Here is a 21,648-nt window from a genome sequence, read left to right as displayed (position 1 = left end):
TGCCAACAACGGTAGAATAGGCCAACGCGGATCTCACATTATTTTACTTATTGACACAGGTTAGTTACTATTAGGGTGATAGAAATTAAAACGATGTGCGAAGGAATGCATTAAGAATATTATTTTCAAGATCATTGCTTGATCTTGATACGTCATTGATTATGTTCACATGAAGTTTTGAATCAAATCATAGATTTAAAACAAAGTAATGAGTACGTTTGCGGAAATTGCTGTTAAACATAAAATACAGGGCCCATATAGACAGCCTCACAAGGTGATTACCTTTCCAACTTCTTTTTGGTTTGGTCATCGAGTTAATGAATGCAGGTTCCAGAGAGATAATAAATACGAGGCCTTGTTGACAGGCTCACCAGTTGAGTACCTGTCCAAACCCAATACTCTCTCTTGGAAAGGATCCTCGCTTTGCCATACATTCACAGGACTCTCCTGGCCGATATCATCATCAACGTATCGACGCAGCAGGGGGGGGAAGAAGCTGAAGGCAATGATTCACGGTAGGAACAGTGTCGTGGATTTTTTGACCCGAACGGAGAAGCTCATAAAAAGCACGCAGGCAGTGGACGAGAACCAAATACGGTTTCGCTATAGAGTAGAGGCCAAATGGGAGGTCTTCGAGGGAATTCAAGCAGACATCGAGTCAGCGGAGGACTACGAGGACAACCACGTGATGCATCATAAAGTCAGGGCAAATTTCGAAGAGAAATATTTCAAGGGCATGGTTGGTTGGCAGGTTACCGCAACAGACGTAAACTCAATCGACACACGAGGTATCTTCTTTCATTTCGTCATGTATTCGGGACTTTTTAACGTTAATGGACTTTCTGGTCTGGTACAAACTGGGCACCGCCATCCGGCATGCAACTGGCAGATCCCGAATTCTACGTGTCCGGACGGATAGATCTGGTCCTTGGATCGCAATACTTCTATGATTTCCATATACTCGATGGTGGCCGGGTTCAAATTCGCAAGCTCGACAGTAGCTGGGTAGCTGCTGGTGAATCTGAATGGTCTGAAAATAGAGTAGTGATTAATTGTCATCTTGCGATTACAGAAACTCTCGACTCGACAATGCAGAAATTTTGGGCGATCGAAGAGATGATGGAAAAACTAATACGATCCCAGAAGGAAGGAGACTGCGAGCACATTCTGCAAAAAATCGATCGTGACTCTACCGGTCGATACATAGCAATACGAAGAAGATTGGTTTCCAGAGAAGATCGGATTCTAGGATCACGGTTTTTGACGATTTGATCTACTGGAGAGCAGGTTGGAAGGATCCATTGCATCGACAGTATAGTGATTTTCTTCAAGAGTACCTCGTTGGGCCACATGAAACTTATCGGACATTGCAAGATATACATGATGAAGGACGAACGTTTGTTACCTCCCCAACATCACGTCTTTAAAAGACCAGTTCAACAACAAAGGTCAGGGTGGTTCGATGGTTCCGCAAAGACAAGTACTGGTTCGTGCTCAATGACTGCCTCACAGTTCCGTCATCCAAGACGCTTTAGATGATTTTCTCTCAGAAGCAATCGTTGAGGAGGCTGAGAAAAGTGTGCAGTCTCATCAGGAGAGAGGATTTTAAATGTGCAAATGGAGCACTAATTCATCAGAAGTGTTGAGTGACTTGCCTCCTGATGGAGGACGATGCTAGGAGTGGTATGGGAGACGGGAACGGATTGTGTATGCCTCGACATACCTACACTAAGGGAGGAAGAGAACTGGACGAAAAGATGAATATTTTTCAATGATCGCTCAACTGTACGACCCTCTCGGATTAGTTTCTCGGTTGTGGCATGGGCGAAAATACAGATGCAACATCTTTGGCTGGTGTCTGTTGACTGGGACGACAAAATCCCACATGACATATGTGAAAACTGGAAGGATTTCAATGAGCAGCTTCCACGTTGCGTTTCCGTCGCACAATTAACAAATTTCCACTTTCATGTTCTTTGCAATACATCGAAAACTGGATACGGGGCGTGCATCTACGCACGATCTACTACTGGAAAAGGTGAACACATCGTGCAGCTTATCGCTTCCAACTCACGGGTTGCACCAATCAAACGGCTCGGTTTGCCACATCCCGGGCTGTATGCTGCCTTATTAGGTGCGAAGCTCTACGCCAGGGTATCTGCAGCTAGAGGTGTGCGCCGCCGCCGCCGCCGAAGATTATACATCGGCGCGCCGCAGTTAAAATTTTGTCACACCGCTGATTTGTTATTTTCCACAACGATTCAAATTTGGAGAAGTCCACAGATTTTTCAGAGCAAATTCCGAAAATCCAGTGTAGTTTTCGTAAAATTTCCTGATTGATATCCTTACAACATAACGTTGAAACTCCAATGATTTATTTTTCGAAAATTCTTAAAAATTCCTGTTGAATTTTCGAAAAGCCTGTAAAAACGAAGAAAACTTCGAGTGGAAAGACCGAAAAATTTACGGAAGACTTCCTTGAAACCCAAAAAGTTCTCATTGAAATATAGTTTTGAACGCCGAAGACCACGAGGCCGAAGGTTTGACGAGTACACCATTTGACTGGACAAATCATTTGGTCGAGAAGGTCATCCGGCCGGCGGAACAGTCCTTGGTTGACAAAGTCGTTTGGCCGAAAATGCCATCATTGGTAGACTGATCATTTAGCCGAAAAGGGTATTCGGATGAAAGTGTCATTCGGTCATTTTATCGACGTAATTTTATCATTCGTTTGATTAAAGGTCATTTGGCCGGAATGGTTATTCGGCAGAAGGACATATTCGTACAGATGGCTCTTTCGGCCAAACTACCATTTCTACAAACATCTTTTTCGACCAAATGATCATTCGATCAAACGACATTTTCGATCTAGTCACTTCGGTAAGACGGCATTTACAGACAAAGCACCTGGTAGTGCAAATAACTTTTTCGGCCAAATTACCAGTTCAGCTGAATGTCCGGCTGTATGTCGCTTTCCGTCAAACTACATTTTTGGTCAAACCATTCTCGACCTGATAACAGTTTCGTTCAATTAGGTTTAATGGGATTTGGCTAGATGACTGTTAATTCACTGGAGTGGACTGTATTTGCGGATCGGACAGACGGGATTCACACGCGACTTTGGTTCAACAGAAACACTTTTATTGTGATCGAAAACAACACGAATGTTCGGACATTGTTTTATTACTCGCTTTGCTTCTCTTTGCGGTGGACGACCGGACAGAATAACCTTCTGCACGCGCGGTTCGTATCGTACTAATGCTGTTTATTGTGTATGATACTGGCTATGGACAATTTGGTTTGCGAGAGTGAGTGACTATTGCGAGTGTGTAATGTGTACTGTATGTTGATTACATGAATGGACTATTGAATGAATGTTGCGTTGATGTGTAGGGTGACTAGTTGATTTTAAACATACTTAATTGCGAACATACCGGCCGCCTTGAAATAACTAGTCTACTACTACTGCTTATTATCTAACACAAAAAATGGTTGCGAGCTCAGGGAATCTAATTGGCTCCCATGTGCGTTGCTGATCTGCTTCTTCTTCTTCTTTGCATGCCTTGACTGATGCATTGGATCGCTGACTGCTGAAACTGCTCCGCCGATCCGTCCGATCGGAGCATCACCACCTTCTACCTCCTACAGGTTCGCCTCGATCACAGAGCGGAACCATCCTGGAGCTCTTTCCGGAAACTGTTGAAAGTTGGACTCGAATGGACTGGATGCGACCGATGAAGTGTCCGGTTGCCTCGATGTCTTGACGGCAAGGTCGGAAGCCCTTTGGCTCCCACGACAGACGGATATTCCCTATCAGATGAGAGGGTGCTTTTTAAACAATTTAACCCAATTAAAAATTAACTTGCCTGAAGCGGAGGCCTCCTGGCCTCCGCGTGCGCTGACGCGCTCTCGGCGACGATCTGCAGCGTGCGTCACGAGAAAATACGATGGAGTTCGACAATACAACGGATGACCTCAGCGTCTGAAGCCGGCAGGCTTCCACATCTATCTGGATTTCCCTATCAAATGAGAGGGTGCTTTTTTAACTATTTAACCCAAATATAAATTGACTTGCCTGAAGCGGAGGCCTCCTGGCCTCCGCGAGCGCCTACAGCGCCGATGACGACGGTCTCCAACGTGCATCTTGAAAGGGATGATGGCCAAACGATGGATTTCTACTACTACGACGACAGAATGGGATTGCAACAGTATTTTGGACAAACTTTGCTGACACAGACATGGCAAAGACTACACATGGACTGATACAAATGGTTCGGACTGAACAGGACATCATTCTGACAATTCACATGCTTGACTGGATACTGGACGATACTACTGGACACTAGATGCGGGGACTGGTACATGGATCACGACTGTTTCGACACAGTACAAAAGCGTGCCTAAGCTTGACGCGAAGGAGATCTTCTCGGTGGTAGCTCGGTGGTAAGGAAATTTCCTTCTGGATGTGCTGTTCTTCTTCCGAGATATGCTTTATCGGTTCACTACAATTCGAGCGATAGCTTTTCCAGCATCTTGTCGTTCGCTGTCGAAGATTAGCAGTTGCACACGGATACGAAGCTGTTCGCTGGACCAACACTGGTTGATTGGATACACGGCCGGAAACTACCCATCCGAAAACGGTGTTTTGTATCGAAGGTATCCCACTTCCTCCTGCTTCACGGCCCTCGGCGAGTAGATTGAAGTAGTGCTCCGCACCGATGATAAGATCGATGGGCCCTGGCTCATGGAACTGTGGATCTGCGAAGGGGATGTCGGATGGCAGCTTCCACTGGCCGATGTTTACTCTGTGTGCTGGCAATGTTGACGTCAACTGTGGCAAAACGTAGAAGCTCATCTTATTGCGGTACGATGGTATCTCCGACAAACGAGAGGATATGGTCGCTTTCACTAGTCTTCTAGCTACGACGGCCGAACCACCGATTCCCTGGATGGACAGGTGCTCAGGGGTCTCGCGGAAATTCAATTGGCTTGCGAAGCTCGTCGTCATGAAGCAAAACTGTGAGCCACAATCCAGCAATGCTCGAGCTTGTCGAGAATGACCAAAACTATCTTCTACGCACACGACGGCGGTAGGCAGGAGAATTTCTTGGCACGCTTGAAGCGTTGATGGGAAGGGCAATTGTATTCTGACTTGCGCATGGGAGGTTTGTGGTGGACAGTGGTGGAGTGTTGTGTGGGTGTGATACGGGTTGGGAGTTGGTGGATTGCTGTGTAGCCTGAGCTTGTGTTGATTGGTTCTGGAATGGTAGTTGCGTGTTCGGTTGTTGCTGGTTGTTGGATGGAAATTGACTTCGCGATTGTGGGACGGAGGATTTGTTTTGCACTGATATTGGTTGAGATTCCGGGTGCAGCAGAGAGTGATGTTTGTGGCTGCAGTGGTGACACACTCCTTTACTGCAATCTCTCACTTGGTGTCCCGGGGATAAGCAGTTAAAACACAGCCTGCTTCTTCTAACTGCATTACTGCGCTCAGCTACCGACAACTTCAGGAACTTCACGCAACGGAAAGCAGAGTGGAATCCTTCTTCACAAAACGGGCACTGGTTCGACAACTGGATGACTGCAGAGTTACTTACTGACGACCTCGAACGTCTGTCAGGTATCGGTGAAAGTTTTGGTTTGACTGGGGCTACGGATTGCAATACCGAACAATGGTCTCTCAGGAAGCGGATGAGATCGGCGAATTTAGGAACCTCCTTTGAGTTGTGGTGCGTTTCCCAAATCCGCAGCGTTGCTGTGTCCAGCCGGGAGCACATCATGTGCACCAGAATAGTGCTCCAGTCGTCCGTTTTTTCTCCCACCTTGCTCAACATCAGTAGGTGCTTATCGAAATCGCTAACCAGACGACTTAACGATTCGTAGCTTTCCTTCCTGACAGGCTCTACGGCGAAAAGGGCATCCAAATGCGCCTTAACGATCAGCTTTCGGTTCTCGTATCGTTTCTCCAGCAGCTCCCAAGCAATCCCGTAATTGACATCGGACATTTCCACGGAATTGATCTCCTCAAGAGCTTCTCTGCTCAGCGACGACCGGAGGTAAGTAAATTTGTCCATGTCCGTTAGCTGCACGTTGCCATGGATCAAGCTTCGGAATGTGTCCCGGAACGTTACCCATTCCATTAGCGAGCCACTGAATATCGGTAAGCGGATTTCTGGAAGCTTGACTCGAGAGAGACCGATGTTTGCTTCTTGCAAATGTGATTGCTGACCAGAACTTGGAACTTTCTGCATACGGTGATTTATTAATGCCGCCTTGAGGGTACAGTAATTCTCCTCGGCCTGGAACATGATTTCCGCATTTTCGGCATCCTTCTTCTCGAGCGCTTCAGTATCTTCGTCGGCAGCAACGTTATCGGTAACCAACTCGATTTTCCGACGAACAGTGTGGTATTCTTCAAACGCCTTCTCCAGTCGCTCCAAACGGACATCAACTTGAACACCATGCACCTTTGGGTCGAACTTCTCCAAAAACAACCGCACTGCATCAAACGTTTTTAAACTGTTCCGTTCTCGCTTCAATAGCTCACGCAATTCACTCGCCATTTTGCCGCTGCTCACCGCTGATCGATTCACTGGTCCGGAACAAAAACAGCTGTTCCAGCGATGGCGATGATGGTGATGATGGCGGTAAACAATCACTGGTCAAATTCATTATGTTTCACTGCGCCTCTTCGATGGCGACTTTAGTCCACAGACAGTCCATTTATCGTTCACAATAAAGTTTCACTGCACTGGTAATTTTCGGTCCAAAACGGTCCCGAAATCCGGCTCCAAGGACCAAATGTTAATTCACTGGAGTGGACTGTATTTTCGGATCGGACAGACGGGATTCACACGCGACTTTGGTTCAACAGAAACACTTTTATTGTGATCGAAAACAACACGAATGTTCGGACATTGTTTTATTACTCGCTTTGCCGGTGGACGACCGGACAGAATAACCTTCTGCGCGCGCGGTTCGTATCGTACTAATGCTGTTTATTGTGTATGATACTGGCTATGGACAATTTGGTTTGCGAGAGTGAGTGACTATTGCGAGTGTGTAATGTGTACTGTATGTTGATTACATGAATGGACTATTGAATGAATGTTGCGTTGATGTGTAGGGTGACTAGTTGATTTTAAACATACTTAATTGCGAACAATGACTTTTGGCTTAAAAGCCAGTATCGACTTAAAAAGTAGAGAGGTTACGAAATTTCGTTCAACGGTCGTTTGGGAACGTTCACAAATGACGTAACGCTTAGAGGGGGGATGGGGGTTGAGAAAAGTGTGACGGTCCATACGAAATTTTCAGATGTTTCATACAAAAAGTGAGACATAGGGGGGAGGGGGGTTTAAAATTCCCAATTTTCGCGTTACGTAATTAATGGATCTTCCATTTGACAAAAAGGCTTTTTCGCCGTAAATGTCATTAGACCAAACCGAAGCATATTTTTGACTAAATTGTTGGTTCAAATGATATTTTCGGCCAAGTGGTCGAAGTTTCGAGCTGATGACCTATTCGGCCAAACGACCTGTTAGGGCAAACGACTTTTTAGGCCAAATTACCAAATCAGCCGTATGTCGCTTTCGGCCAATGGAATTTCCCAAGAATTTGTTATGGACAATACACTAATCGTTCGATAACTGCAACATGTTTTCGATTCGGTTAGCGAATGCCGTTCAATAACTGCGACGCATTATAGACGTCAAACGATTGTCAAACGACGTCAGATGCAATAGAAGTGCACCTGATTGTGCAGTGACTTGGATATCGTTTTGAAGTTCAGCTGTCCGATAACTGCAAAACTGATGTAAGGGTGATGTAATGACAAGGAATTTCCCGTAGAAATCTAATACTTCCGTTGAAATCCCAAGATTTTTTTATTGATGTCTACATTTTGAACAACAATCCTTTGCAGCTTCCGTTAAAATTCCGGAGAATTTCTCGTGAATAAAAAGAATTTTCCTTGAAAACTTAGAGTCTCTCGTGGAATCAAGCTAGCCGTCTTAATTGGTCTACACTGAGAAAGCCAATGCCACCCCTTCTACCAGCCGCACTCTCCTACAATTATGAAGAGTTGTCTGTGTAAATTTCGAATGCCCAGAAGCCCATCAGGAACTTTCCGTGAATTTCCGAGTTAAGAACTATTTCTTGTGGAAATTCTGAAGTTTCTCATGTATATTGCGACGAAAATTCCAAACAATTTTATTTGGTAATTCAAAAGAGCTTTTCTTGGTAATTCCGAAGATTTCTCAAAACTTCAATTCAGTTACCGTGGAAAATCCGAAAAAAAAATCGAATTTATTAGAACTTATAGAAAAAATTCATTAGATTTTTCATGCGAAAATCGAAATATTTTGCCTTTGAAAAAGGAAACCGGAAAAATGCAAAATTAAATCTTGAAAAGATCCTGAAAAAATGCAGATTTTTTTTTAAAGAAATGTAATTAAAAAATTGCCACCTCAATTCAGGCCGCCGCCGGCTAAAATGGGACGTGACGTCGAAAACGCCGCCGCCACCGACCAAAATTCTGACAAACGCCGCCGCCGACGAATATCTGACCGGCGCACACCTCTACGTACAGTCTACACTGCCAAAAATATCTATATAAGATATATGTGTAGCCGTTATAAATTTTTGCAATAGCTCCACCCTAATATAATCGATATAGAACCACACATAAATTCGAGACCACACATAAAGTTTATTTGGATATACATTTTATTAGTAGTTCGCGTGGAGAATGGTTATGTGTGCGCTGATATACATCATAAGTTAAATCTATGGATTTTTGCCAATAAATATGTGTGGATTTTTAGTAGTGTATGATCGAAGACCTCTTTTCCTTCTTTTTTCACGCGAACCCTCCTGATCGATAAGATTTTCTCCACGTTCCTTCCGCGACTACTACTACGCGTCGGCTACCAACATCCATCCACTGGTAGCAACGCCACACGCGAATAGGGCTGTAAAACCTAGCCCTCCATTGACCACCAAAAAGGCTCCAGCGATGAAGACCTTGAAGACAACACTGAGATCACTGCTCAACATGTTCCAGGACAAATGCGGGATTGCCGACAAGTTGAGTGAAGTGACAAGTCTTGAGAAAAACTACGTGAGAAGGTGAACGATGTGATCCTGGACATCTAAATCCACGACTACTATGACGAGGAAAAAGACGTTGTACCAAGCAGCAGTCGGAGTTTAGCAGCAAGTACTGCGACTTAAAGTATTTGCTGTTAGATAAGCTCAAAGGGTTCGAGGAAACACCAGCTCACAACCAACTATTCCGAACCCTGGAAGCGTCGAACCAAGCAGTCATGGAGCGTGTGCCACTACCGCATAACGTGTTGCAAACCTTCAACGACAACATCGATGATTGGTTATCTCAATACAAAATCGTTCAAAAAGGTCTTTTATAATTCATTTTCATTTGACCCATTATCAGTGACAGCGGTACCTATAAGGGTGTGTGGCAGGTAGTCCACTAGGCTTACCTGGTAATTACGAGAGGAAACTCCCTAATTAAACGCTATAACGATAGCAAGCAGTTGAAGCGCCGGCAAGTCCAGGCGCTGTTCAAGTTACCGAAGCTGACAAAGGTTTCAGCTACCGAGTTGCAGTCCTTAGTCAGCTAGTTCAACCTGCCGAATATAAGGGTCTCCTGCTATTGGACGTCCTATGTGCGGGACAAGATCCAGCGACTAGAAGAAGATTGGAGGAATTCTCGTCATCCGAAGAGCAGGCTTTGGTCAAGGATCTAATTGCATGCTGCTCTACCAACCACATCGTCCAATTCCAAGGAAGAACCCCCGCCTAAGAACGATCGTTGTCGCTGACAGGTTGTTACGAAACCAAGCACTCAGCCGGAACTGTTTCAAACGTGGACATCTGGCGATGAATTGTCCTTCCCAATATACGTGCCGGAATTGTAAGAGCAAGCACTACACTTTAGTCTGCTTTTGAAAACCATACGATGGAAGCAGATGGAAAAGATGAAGTCCATGTTCCAGCTATAGCACTTCTAGATTCCGGGTACGAGTGCAACTTCATGACTAAGAATAACTGAGGGTGCAACGGCAACGGGCGGTTGTTGAAGTATAAGGCATCGGGCAAGCCAACATGAAGGTGAACCAGAAGATGAAGGTAAATTTTGGTCCGAAGCGATGCACTATGGGGAATCAGGTGGCCGAAAATAAAAAAATCGACTTTCTCTGATTCGTAATTCAAGTTGACCTACTAAATGCTAATGATGATAAGGACGCATTCTACGCGCAGCTGGAACGTGAGTACGACAGCTGCCCAAGCCACGACGTCAAAATCATCATAGGAGATTTGAACGCTCAGGTTGGCCAAGAGGAGGAGTTTAGACCGACTATTGGGAAGTTCAGCGCTCATCGGTTGACGAACGAAAACGGCCTACGACTAATTGATTTCGCCGCCTCCAAGAATATGACCATTCGCAGCACCTACTTCCAACACAGCCTCCCGTATCGGTACACCTGGAGATCGCCACTGCAGACAGAATCATAAATCGACCACGTTCTGATTGATGGACGGCACTTCTCCGACATTATCGACGTCAGGACATATCGTGGCGCTAACATCGACTCTGACCACTATCTGGTGATGGTTAAACTGCGCCCAAAACTATCCGTCATCAACAATGTTCGGTACCGACGACCGCCGCGGTACGACCTAGAGCGACTGAAGCAACCTGATGTCGCCACTGCATACGTGCAGCATCTCGAGGCACCGTTGCCAGAAGAGGGTGAGCTCGATGGGGCCCCTCTTGAGGACTGCTGGAGTACAGTTAAAGCAGCCATTAACGACGCAGCGGAGAACAACGTCGGGTATATGGGTCGAAGTCGACGGAACGATTGGTTCGACGAAGAGTGCAGACAGATTCTGGAGGAGAAGGACGCAGCGCGGGCGGTCGCGCTGCAGCAAGGTACCCGGCAGAACGTGGAACGTTATAGACGGAAGCGGAGACAGCAGACCCGCCTTTTTCAGGAGAAGAAACGCCGCCTGGAAGAAGCGGAGTGCGAGGAGATGGAACAGCTGTGCCGTTCTCAAGATACACGCAAGTTCTATCAGAAGCTCAACGCATCCCGCAAAGGCTTCGTGCCGCGAGCCGAAATGTGCCGGGATAAGGATGGGAGCATCTTGACGGACGAACGTGTGGTGATCGAAGGTGGAAGCAGCACTACGAGGAACATCTGAATGGCGCTGAGAGTACAGGCAGTGAAAGTCAAGGCAGCGGAGGAGATGACTACGTCAGTTCAGCGGACGATGGAAGCCAACCAGCCCCCCACCTTGAGGGAAGTTAAGGATGCCATTCAACAGCTAAAGACCAATAAAGCAGCTGGTACGGATGGTATCGGAGCTGAGCTCATCAAGATGGGCCCGGAAAAGCTGGCCACTTGCCTGCACAAACTGATAGTCAGAATCTGGGAAACCGAACAGCTACCGGAGGAGTGGAAGGAAGGGGTTATATGCCCCATCTACAAGAAAGGCGACAAACTGGAGTGTGAGAACTTTCGAGCGATCACCATCCTAAATGCCGCCTACAAAGTGATATCCCAGATCATCTTCCGTCGTCTGTCACCATTAGTGAACCAGTTCGTGGGAAGTTATCAAGCCGGCTTCGTTGACGGCCGCTCGACAACGGACCAGATCTTTACTGTACGGCAAATCCTTCAAAAATGCCGTGAATACCAGGTCCCAACGCACCATCTGTTCGTTGATTTCAAGGCGGCATACGACAGTATAGACCGCGTAGAGCTATGGAAAATTATGGACGAGAACAGCTTCCCTGGGAAGCTTAGCAGACTGATCAAAGCAACGGTGGATGGTGTGCAAAACTGTGTGAAGATCTCGGGCGAACACTCCAGTTCGTTCGAATTGCGCCGGGGACTAAGACAAGGTGATGAACTTTCGTGCCAGTTGTTCAACATTGCGCTAGAAGGTGTCATGCGGAGAGCCGGGTGTAACAGCCGGGGTACGATTTTCAACAGATCCAGTCAATTTATTTGCTTCGCGGATGACATGGACATTGTCGGCCGAACATTTGCAAAGGTGGCAGAACTGTACACCCGCCTGAAATGTGAAGCAACAAAAGTTGGACTGGTGGTGAATGCGTCAAAGACAAAGTACATGCTTGTGGGTGGAACCGAGCGCGACAGGGTCCGCCTGGGAAGCAGTGTTACGATAGACGGGGATACCTTCGAGGTGGTCGAGGAATTCGTCTACCTCGGATCCTTTGCTAACGGCTGACAACAACGTTAGTCGTGAAATACGAAGGCGCATCATCTGTGGAAGTCGGGCCTACTACGGGCTCCAGAAGAAACTGCGGTCGAAAAAGATTCGCCACCGCACCAAATGTGTCATGTACAAGACGTTAAAAAGACCGGTAGTCCTCTACGGACATGAAACATGGACAATGCTCGAGGAGGACTTGCAAGCACTCGGAGTATTCGAGAGACGGGTGCTTAGGACCATCTTTGGCGGTGTACAAGAAAACGGTGTGTGGCGGCGAAGAATGAACCACGAGCTCGCCCAACTCTATGGCGAACCCAGTATCCAGAAGGTACCTAAAGCCGGAAGGGTACGATGGGAAGGGCATGTTGCAAGAATGCCGGACAGCAACCCTGCAAAGATGGTGTTCGCTTCCGATCCGGCAGGTACGAGACGACATGGAGCGCAGCGAGCGAGATGGGCAGACCAGGTGCAGAACGACTTGGCGAGCGTGGGGCGTATTCGAGGATGGAGAGATGCGGCCTCGAACCGTGTATTGTGGCGTCAAATTGTTGATTCAGTGTTATCTGTATAGATGTAGACTAAATAAATGAAATGAATACTAAATGCTAATGCTTTGGAGCATTAAACCCCAGCATATCAGCACTCTAAGCCATATGGTTATCAAGATATAGGCATTAGAGCCAGACACTTTTTAGTTCTTGAAAAATCAATGCATTATTCAACTGTCAATATCTTCGGCTACAGTAGCTCTTTTCCAACTCTTTAAAAAGTTTCTGAAAGCTTGTTTCATGGACTTGCGAAGAACGGGTTAGTTATGGGAAAATAGGTAGTGAAACATCCGAAAATGACCCGAAGAAAAAAAATTTTTTTTTCATACAAAAAGTTCCATACAAAAAAAAGTTTCTCAAAGTTTCGCTTAGCGACTACCACTACGACTTTCTTTGGACCTCCCAGAAGGCATTAAAACAAATTCCAGCTGCTTATGGCTGCAAATCTGCGATTCCGATCACTTTTTCGAAAAAAAAGTCATTAATTTTGAAACATTAAATGTAATTATTCTCATAATACACGGCAGACTGTGATGGGCTGGATACAAATCCCATGCGTATGACAAAAGAGCATCAAGAACAGTTAAAATAGAGATAGTAGATAACACGAAAAGTGTCGTAGGCTTCGTGGTAGGCCGTGTACACGATAGCTTATGCAGCTATATGATACTCCATTTGGCGTAGGCTCACCAAGAGGAGGCAACTCATTATCTATCAAGTATCAAGCAAATAAATATGAAAAAAAAAAACAATATACTCTTGAGGGTTACGAAAATACTCTAGGCTTCATTTGAAATTATTTCATAAAAAGTAAAATTTTGATATTAATTAAAATCCAATATGTGAAAGAAGCAAAAATGTCTGTACCTAAGGACATCTTTCGATAATTATTGGTATGTACCTAGGTGAAATAAATAAACAGAACATTTATGAATGTCTATCTGAGTGCATAGTGAGCTGTGATTGCGAAGGTAAATCGTGTGAAGTGTTTGTACTTATTATTTGGTGAATCATGAATTATAGGCAACTCATTGAGGTATTTAGAGCTCACGAGGGACGTCAGGTAGATCGCGTTGAAAAAGCTTTGGAATATATCTGCCAAAGCTTCGCTGTGGATAAACAAAAAAAGAGTCAACTCCATACAAAATTGAAAAATCTGCATTTGAAATTTGAAAAAAATGGCAGGCCGCATCCCGGTCCAAAACTTACTTTGACTCATATAATGAGGAATGGCTTGACACAGAATTTGAATTAGAAGAATTTTATCATGCTGAGCCAGAGCCAGTGGCTTCAACATCTCGTGTTTTCGAATCCAAATCTGTTAAGTGAAGCGTTAAATGTCAACGAAGAGCTAATTCACCGGTTCTGGAACATTCTGATCGCGATAAACTGCCAAGAGCCAATCAATCCTGAAAAGCTAGACAGTTATTGTAAAGCAACCTACCGGTTATATTTGCAGCTGTATGATTGGTATAAAATTCCTGCTACGGTGCATAAAGTCCTTGCCCATGCTGGGGATATAATTATTCATTCACCAGCACCACTTGGAATGTTGGCTGAAGAAGCAGCTGAGTGTCAACACAAGCATTAAAAAAAAAGTCGGACTCATCATGCCAGGAAAGCTTTAAGAGAAGAAAATTTACATGACGTTTTCATTCGTGCTATGAACTCGTCGTATCCTTTGATAAGCTCCCTCAACTTAGGTAAGCGACTTCAAAATAAATCTAATCTGGAATATCCAGAAGATGTTCAAAGTTTTTTAGTGACTGAAACTTCTTGCAATACAACAGATTCGAGTACAGAAAAATATACCATAGCAGATATTTTAATCGATCTTGAAGAAATAAATGATGATTTTGTTGAGGATGTTCATGTACATAATGAATAAATAAATGTTGTTGCAGTATACTTATATATCTTGAAGCTTTTATTGCATGGAGTTCGTTTAGCTTTAATAGAGCTTTATATTGTATTCCCTTTACTTGTTTTACGGGTTAAGAGCCTGAACCAATCTGAAAAATCCTACAAAGACAACCTGTTACGTATGTAGAATGTAGTTGCAATGGCCTGTATTTGACGGAGTCCTTGTGCAACTTAGAACATCTGTACAACTCAATTCACATAAAAACAGTATACAATTTTCTAGTTTGAACTCTACAGGTCTGCGCTGCAATAAAATACACATCTATAGACTGCTGTGTACATGAGACATTCGTAGATAAAAGGGATATATTCCATAGAGATCAAAGGTCTGTATTCCAGGGAGTTTGGAGACCTTAGAAGTAGTAACGACCTGCAAAACAAGTATTTCACATCTTTTAGACAATAATCTACGATATAAGTGTGAAATATTGCAGAAATGAAATGAAAATATTTTCGGCCACCTACTTGTATGGAGCCGCCCCATAGTGCGATGGAGCAGTGACACTAGAGGAAAAAATAAATTTTGGTCCGAAGCGATGGCCAACAGATGGCCGAATGCAACTTCCCAGAGAGTACGCTACCCGGCGAATCATGGGCGTAGCCAGGATTTTGAGAAGGTGGGGGGGCCAACTTTTTTCTAAATCGTAGTTTTATAGTAGTCTTATAAAAACACATGAATATTAACACATGAAACCAAATCCAAACCAAATCGAAACAATAATGATTAAAACAATAATGGATTTAAAAATGCGTGATTTATTGGTCATCAGATACTTTTAAATAAAGTGAGAAAAATATTAACGAACTTGGTAATTACTTACTTACTTATGGATCCTGTACACCTCCGGTGGTGCAAAGGGCCGACTTGAAAGATCTTCATCCTGAGCGATGCCCGGCTATCGCTTTAACCTGTTGCCAGGTTAGATTTCGGTCGACTTCTTTTATTTCTTTATTGAGGCTTCGCCGCCATGAGCCTCTGGGTCTGCCTCTGCTGCGATGTCCCGCTGGGTTCCAGTCTAATGCTTGCTTACAGATTTCGTTTCCGCCCCTACGTAGAGTGTGGCCGACCCAGCCCCACTTCCGACACCGACTTTCTGTTGCTATCGGACTCTAGTGCCATCGCCGATGGAGCTCGTTGTTTGAGATCCAGTGGTGAGGCCACCAGGCCCGAATTATATACCGCAGGCATCTGTTAATGAACACCTGCAGCCGTTGAGTGTTCTCCACTGATACACACCATGTTTCGCTGGCGTATAACAGCACAGATTTCACGTTAGAGTTGAAAATTCGTATTTTGGTGCGTTCACTTATCTGCCTGTTTTTCCAGATATTTCTTAAACTCGCAAAGGCAGCCCTTGCTTTCTTGATCCGTGCGCCTATGTCGATCTTGGTACCGCCGTCTGACGCCATTTGGCTACCAAGATATTGGAAGCTTTCAACATTCTCCACTGGTTGCCCGGCTACTGTGAAACTGGAAGGAGTCACCGTGTTTACATCCAACGATTTGGTTTTGTTGACGTTGATGACTAAACCTACCGAGGAGGAGCGCTCGGCAAGGTCGTTGAGCTTACTCTGCATATCAGAGCGCCGTTGCGCGAGGAGTGCAACGTCATCCGCCAATTCGAAGTCGTTTAGGTGCTCCATGGTTATAGGCTGCCATAACAGCCCGCGGTTTGGTTCACGGTCAATCGCATCTACCAGAATCTCATCGATTACGATGAGGAACAGTAACGGTGATAGAATACATCCTTGCCTCACACCAGCTACGACCCGGATAGGGTCAGACAAGACCCCATTGTGCAGCACTCTACCCGAAAAGGCCTCGTACTGTGCTTCGATGAGGCCGATGATTTTCTCAGGAACCCCCTTGCGTCTCAGGGCGCCCCACATATTCTCGTGATTGAGACGGTCGAAAGCTTTTTCGTAGTCAATGAATACCAAGTAAAGGGACTTGGAATTTGTTGACCTGCTCCAGAATGATGCGGAGCGTGACAATATGGTCCACACAGGATCTTCCGGCACGGAATCCGGCTTGCTGCCGCCGGAGAGTCGCATCGATCTTCTCCTGAATCCGGGCTAGGATAATTTTGCACAGAACTTTGAGAACGGTACACAGCAACATAATGCCTCGCCAGTTATCGCATACAGTCAGGTCACCCTTTTTGGGCACCTTCACTAAGATACCTTGCATCCAGTCGACCGGGAAAGTTGCGGTGTCCCAGATATTACGAAATAAACGATGCAGTAGTTGAGCGGATGTCATGGGGTCAGCTTTGAGCATCTCGGCTGATATGCGGTCGACCCCTGGGGCTTTATTCGATTTCATGCTTTGGATGGCTGTTTGAATCTCTAGCAGTGATGGAGCTTCGGTATTGACACGTGTTATACGTCGGATCCTAGGCAGATCATGCCGAGGTGGTGATGGCCTGGTTGGCACTTGAAAAAGTTGTTCGAAGTGCTCGAACCAGCGTTTCAGCTGGTCAGTTAGGTCGGTCAATAACTGATCATTCGCGTCTTTCACGAGCATCGTTGCATTCATCTTCGCCCCGCTTAAGCGTCGTGAGATATCGTAGAGGAGGCGAATGTCCCCGGTTGCGGCGGCTCTCTCTCCTTCGTCGGCCAGAGAGTCTGCCCACGCTCGCTTGTCCCGTCGACATGAGCGTTTTACTTCCTTCTCCAGAGCCGTGTATCGTTGACGGGCTAAGACTTTGGCTCCTCTGGTTTTCGATCGCTCTATCGCGGCTTTGGCTTCTCTTCGCTCCTCTATCTTCCTCCAGGTCTCATCGGTGATCCATTGTTTTCTCTGGGTGCGTAGTTCGCCCAGATTGTTCTCGCTGGTGGCGATGAAGGCATTCTTGATGGCGGTCCATTGGTCTTCCACGCTGCCACCTTCCGGAATATCTGCAGCACGCGTCTCCAGTTCTTCAACGAAGGACCGTTTCACCGTGGCATCTTCCAGTCGGCGTGTGTTGAATCGTCGTCCAACTCTTTTCTCCTGCCGACTAATCCGCGCAATGCGCAGGCGTATTTCGCCGATGAGGAGGTGATGATCAGACGCGATATCGGCACTACGTTTATTCCGTACATCAAGAAGGCTCCGTTTCCATTTTCGGCTGATGCAGATGTAGTCGATTTGATTTTCTGTAAAGCCGTCACGGGAGACCCACGTGACCTTGTGAACCGGTCGATGAGGGAAGAGCGATCTCACGATCACCATGTCTTACCACAAAATTCTGCGAACAGCTCTCCGTTTTCGCTAATTTCTCCGATACCATGGCGTCCCATAATGCGCTCATGGTTCGAGTTGTCGGATCCGATCTTCGCATTGAAGTCCCGGAGGAATTAAAGGAAGAGTTCCGAGAGGAATGCCCGGAGAAGTTCCTAGAAGAATTTCCGAAGGAATTTCTTATAGATTTACAAGTGAAATTATGGAACTAAATCGGAGGATTTCCGTCATAAATTTTTGAAGAAATTTCTTGTAGAAATTCGTGAATTTCCTAAAAAAAATAGTGGGGGGTTTCTAGATAAGGAGGAATTACAATTTCATGAGAAGGATTTTCGAACGATTTTCAGAGGAATTTGTGGATAACTTTCCGGAGGAATTCAGAAGTTCCCAGGGGAGCTTCTAGAAGGATTTCAAGGAGAATTTTTGAGTCCGAAATGTTTCGGAATCCAAGTTTCAAAGTGCTCGCGTTTTCGGGGGCATACCACTCGATACGGAGGAGGCGCACAACTGTCATTTTTGTTGATTTAGTTTTGCTGCGTCGCAGCATGCGTGAAAACATAAAAATGACAGTTGTGCGTAGCTTCCGTATCGAGTGGTGTGTCCCCGAAAACGCGAGCACTTTGAAACTTGGATTCCGTCAGAAGTGACCTTAAAAGCCAGTGATGTTTAATGAATGATGAACTAAATAAATGTTTTGGATGCAAAGGACGTGCTTAGTTGTGGATGCAATTTCCGAGGAAAACGACCCAAAAATCACTGGAGTAAGATTTCAACCGCTCCTCCACCCGATTTCGTGTCCTTCTCAGCCCTCCAAGGATCGCTATCAAGTCACCAACAAAAATATACAGTCCACATGGGAGGTAAAGGATTAGCTTCGATTTTTTTGTGTTTCCTGATGACGGTTTATCTTCGCATTTCGTGCCAAAATAGCCAAACACATTAATACGGATTTCTTCTTGTTATTTTTATAATCGAATAAAAATTCCATGAAACTGGCACCACTTCAAACATATTTGCACATTGTAAACTACTCTTTATTACTAAGCAAACCACAATCATTATGGCACCCATCAATACCCACCGTTCTCCGGTTTATATTGTTGTTCGATTTGTCAAAAAAAAAACGGATGGAAGGAGCACGGAGAATGAGGAAAGCATCTGCCTGTTCCAGACGTTCCGATGCCGTAATGCGTTCTGTGATGGGCTTAAATTACTACTCATGATCCCCCCGATCCATGGTTTATGCGTGCGTATGTTTTTATGTTAACAGAATCATTTTTTTTTTGCTCCAATCTAAGTCAAAAGGGTTCCGGAAGACAGCTACAGCTGGTCCATAAGCGTTAGGATTACGACGAAAGTGGATATGGTAAAAGGTTGCTCCCTCCCGGGGAGCAAACATGGAACAGCAGAAGTGATGATGTAGCGATGCTTTCTCCCTGCCGGTGCGTGTGGGAAAAAGAAAATGTGTGACGAAGGAAGCTTTCTGGGATCAAGCCATCAATCTCCCGGAATGGATTTTCGTACCAAATCAGTGATGTGTGTTTGTTGTTGCCTGTTTATTCACGAGGGGATGTGGATAAGCTCTCATTACAATGGGGTTAGAGCACGAGTAGCAAGTGGTTATCACCGTTTACAAAAGTTATGACACAAAAAAATGAGTTCCGGCTATAAGGAGTCAGAGCAGTGTTGCCAGACTGTCGAATTGAATCGCGCAGTGCTTTCGGATCTGAGTGTAGGCAACACTACCGGAAGGCGTTGCGTAATAATCGCCCAATGAAGAATGACACTTCATCGGACCCGGGTAGCTTATCACATTTACAGACTGGCAGGGGGATATTATCGGGAGAGTTGGCATCTTTCATTTCCACTTACCTTTGGTGGTTCTGAATCCCTGATTGATGGCACGTGTGGTCCGCTCAGCGGCCCGGTAGATGCGCCAGTAGAAGAACAACATCACGAACATGGGAATGTAGAAGGAGCCCAGCGCCGAATAGACGACGTATCCGGCGTCGTTCGTCAGCTCGCAGGTCCACGGGCAGTGCGTGGGGTTGGAGGAGGGCGTCGTTTCGCCCAGCCCCAGCTCGGCCCAGTCTACAACCGAGGAGAAGGAGGAGGAGGTGATGGTAGTACTACTGAACGTTGATGGCGAAGACGATGAAGGTGATATCAACGACGACGACGACGGTGATAATGATGATGATGACGACGACGACGATGGCGATGATGAATACGATGATGAGGTGGAAGTGGCTGGTGACAGTGACATCGACACCAGCGTGTGATTTCCATACGGTAATAATAGGTTCTCTTTCACCTGTGAAAGAGATAAAAGGCAAGGAATTGCGGTTAGATTCCGATTGGATGGAAGCGAACGTGTAGACTCGATGGGATCCGGGACGAAGATAAATTGATTCACTTGTCAGATTCTCTTCGCAGGTCAATGGCGTTTCGCGCTTGAGCGATTTATCACCGAGTGAAGGCAGAGCGCTCTTTAATAATTTGAAAATCGAAGGTTTAATGATGCAAGGCTGAAGATAGGCGTTGACCGTGAAAATAAGCTTTAAGATGCTTGAGATTATCATTCAAAATATGGCAGAATAACAAAGATTATGTTTGCAGAATTATATTTACGAATAAGGTCATAAACATTGATTACAGATTCATTGAAATTTTTATTTGGAATCTTTTTCAATTATCCAACACAGAGAGGAACAAATTCGGTGGTTGGCCTTGAGGATATTTCGCTTTTTTTCAATAGTTAATTATTCATATTTCTGCTTAGTAAGGCACCATAGTTGCATAACACATCCATTTGAAGAAAACATATTTTTTTATGTTGTGAAAACTCATATGTGAATATGTACATTATGCGGAAGATATTGATTTGAAAAATGTATTGGAGGTAACCACTTCGTAGCTTAGCTTTAGCGGGCTGTTCGGTCACATTGAGAGTTGACGTAAAGTCAATGTCAACTTCTCTCCACGAACAGCCTAGATAGCCGTGTGGTGTCGGCAGCTGGTTATCTGGCTAAGAATAACATTACGGATTGCCTGTTCCAGTGGTAAAAGTCCACCATACAGGTGACCCCTAATTCTCGGTTTAATGCGGCTTTATGCTTACCGTGCCTACGAATGAATGGTTAGGGGGGTCTAATAAGAGCCTAACCGCAAACGGAGTCTGTGAAGCACCAGGGTCCCCTTCACAGTATTAAGCCCTCGCTGCGCTAACCGGAGCTATGGCGTAGTTGACTTTTTGCTTCTCCGAGATAATCGGCTACTCTTATTCAATCTCAACGTGAGGTTAAATAAGAGTGGGGTTATGAATATGTGTTTTACTTAGTTTTTCAACAAATTGTCACCTATATGGATTCGCATTATGCGTTTTTCACAGTGCACTCTGTGTTTCGTCTTTGACGTTCGTCCATTGTTACGTCCTCAATGTTTTTGTGACACCTCTCTTTAGTCCCTAGCTTAATGCATGTGAGTCTACATAATTGGCTTACCTATAAATGGTATATCATATGCATTTGCATTGTGTGACTTATCCAGTATATTTTATGCTTCGCGTTTCATTGCGTTTTACAAAATGTATCGTATGTATGTATTATTGAATGTATCCACCTTCTCTAGAAACCTGTTCCATTCTCCTTCCCAACTTGATTTTTTCATCCTTTCCCTTTTTCA

At 45.1% G+C, this 21,648-nt stretch overlaps 2 protein-coding genes across 2 annotated transcripts in view; one reads left to right on the top strand and one right to left on the bottom strand.

The window, feature by feature from the left end:
* Positions 1 to 21,648, top strand: part of LOC134207692 (octopamine receptor Oamb) — a 228,156-nt gene that overhangs the window by 60,540 nt on the left and 145,968 nt on the right. The window lies entirely within an intron of this gene.
* The window catches only part of LOC134215381 (octopamine receptor Oamb-like), a 35,736-nt gene continuing 33,817 nt past the window's right edge, over positions 19,730 to 21,648 (bottom strand). Inside the window, exon 3 of the mRNA XM_062694585.1 lies at positions 19,730 to 20,278. Within this exon, the coding sequence (XP_062550569.1) occupies positions 19,823 to 20,278 (456 nt within the window). The 3' untranslated portion in view covers positions 19,730 to 19,822. The remainder of the gene's footprint in view (positions 20,279 to 21,648) is intronic.

The sequence above is a fragment of the Armigeres subalbatus genome, chromosome 1, assembly GCF_024139115.2.
Source record: "Armigeres subalbatus isolate Guangzhou_Male chromosome 1, GZ_Asu_2, whole genome shotgun sequence".
Lineage (NCBI taxonomy): Eukaryota > Metazoa > Arthropoda > Insecta > Diptera > Culicidae > Armigeres > Armigeres subalbatus.
This window is presented reverse-complemented; position numbering and strand designations above follow the sequence as displayed.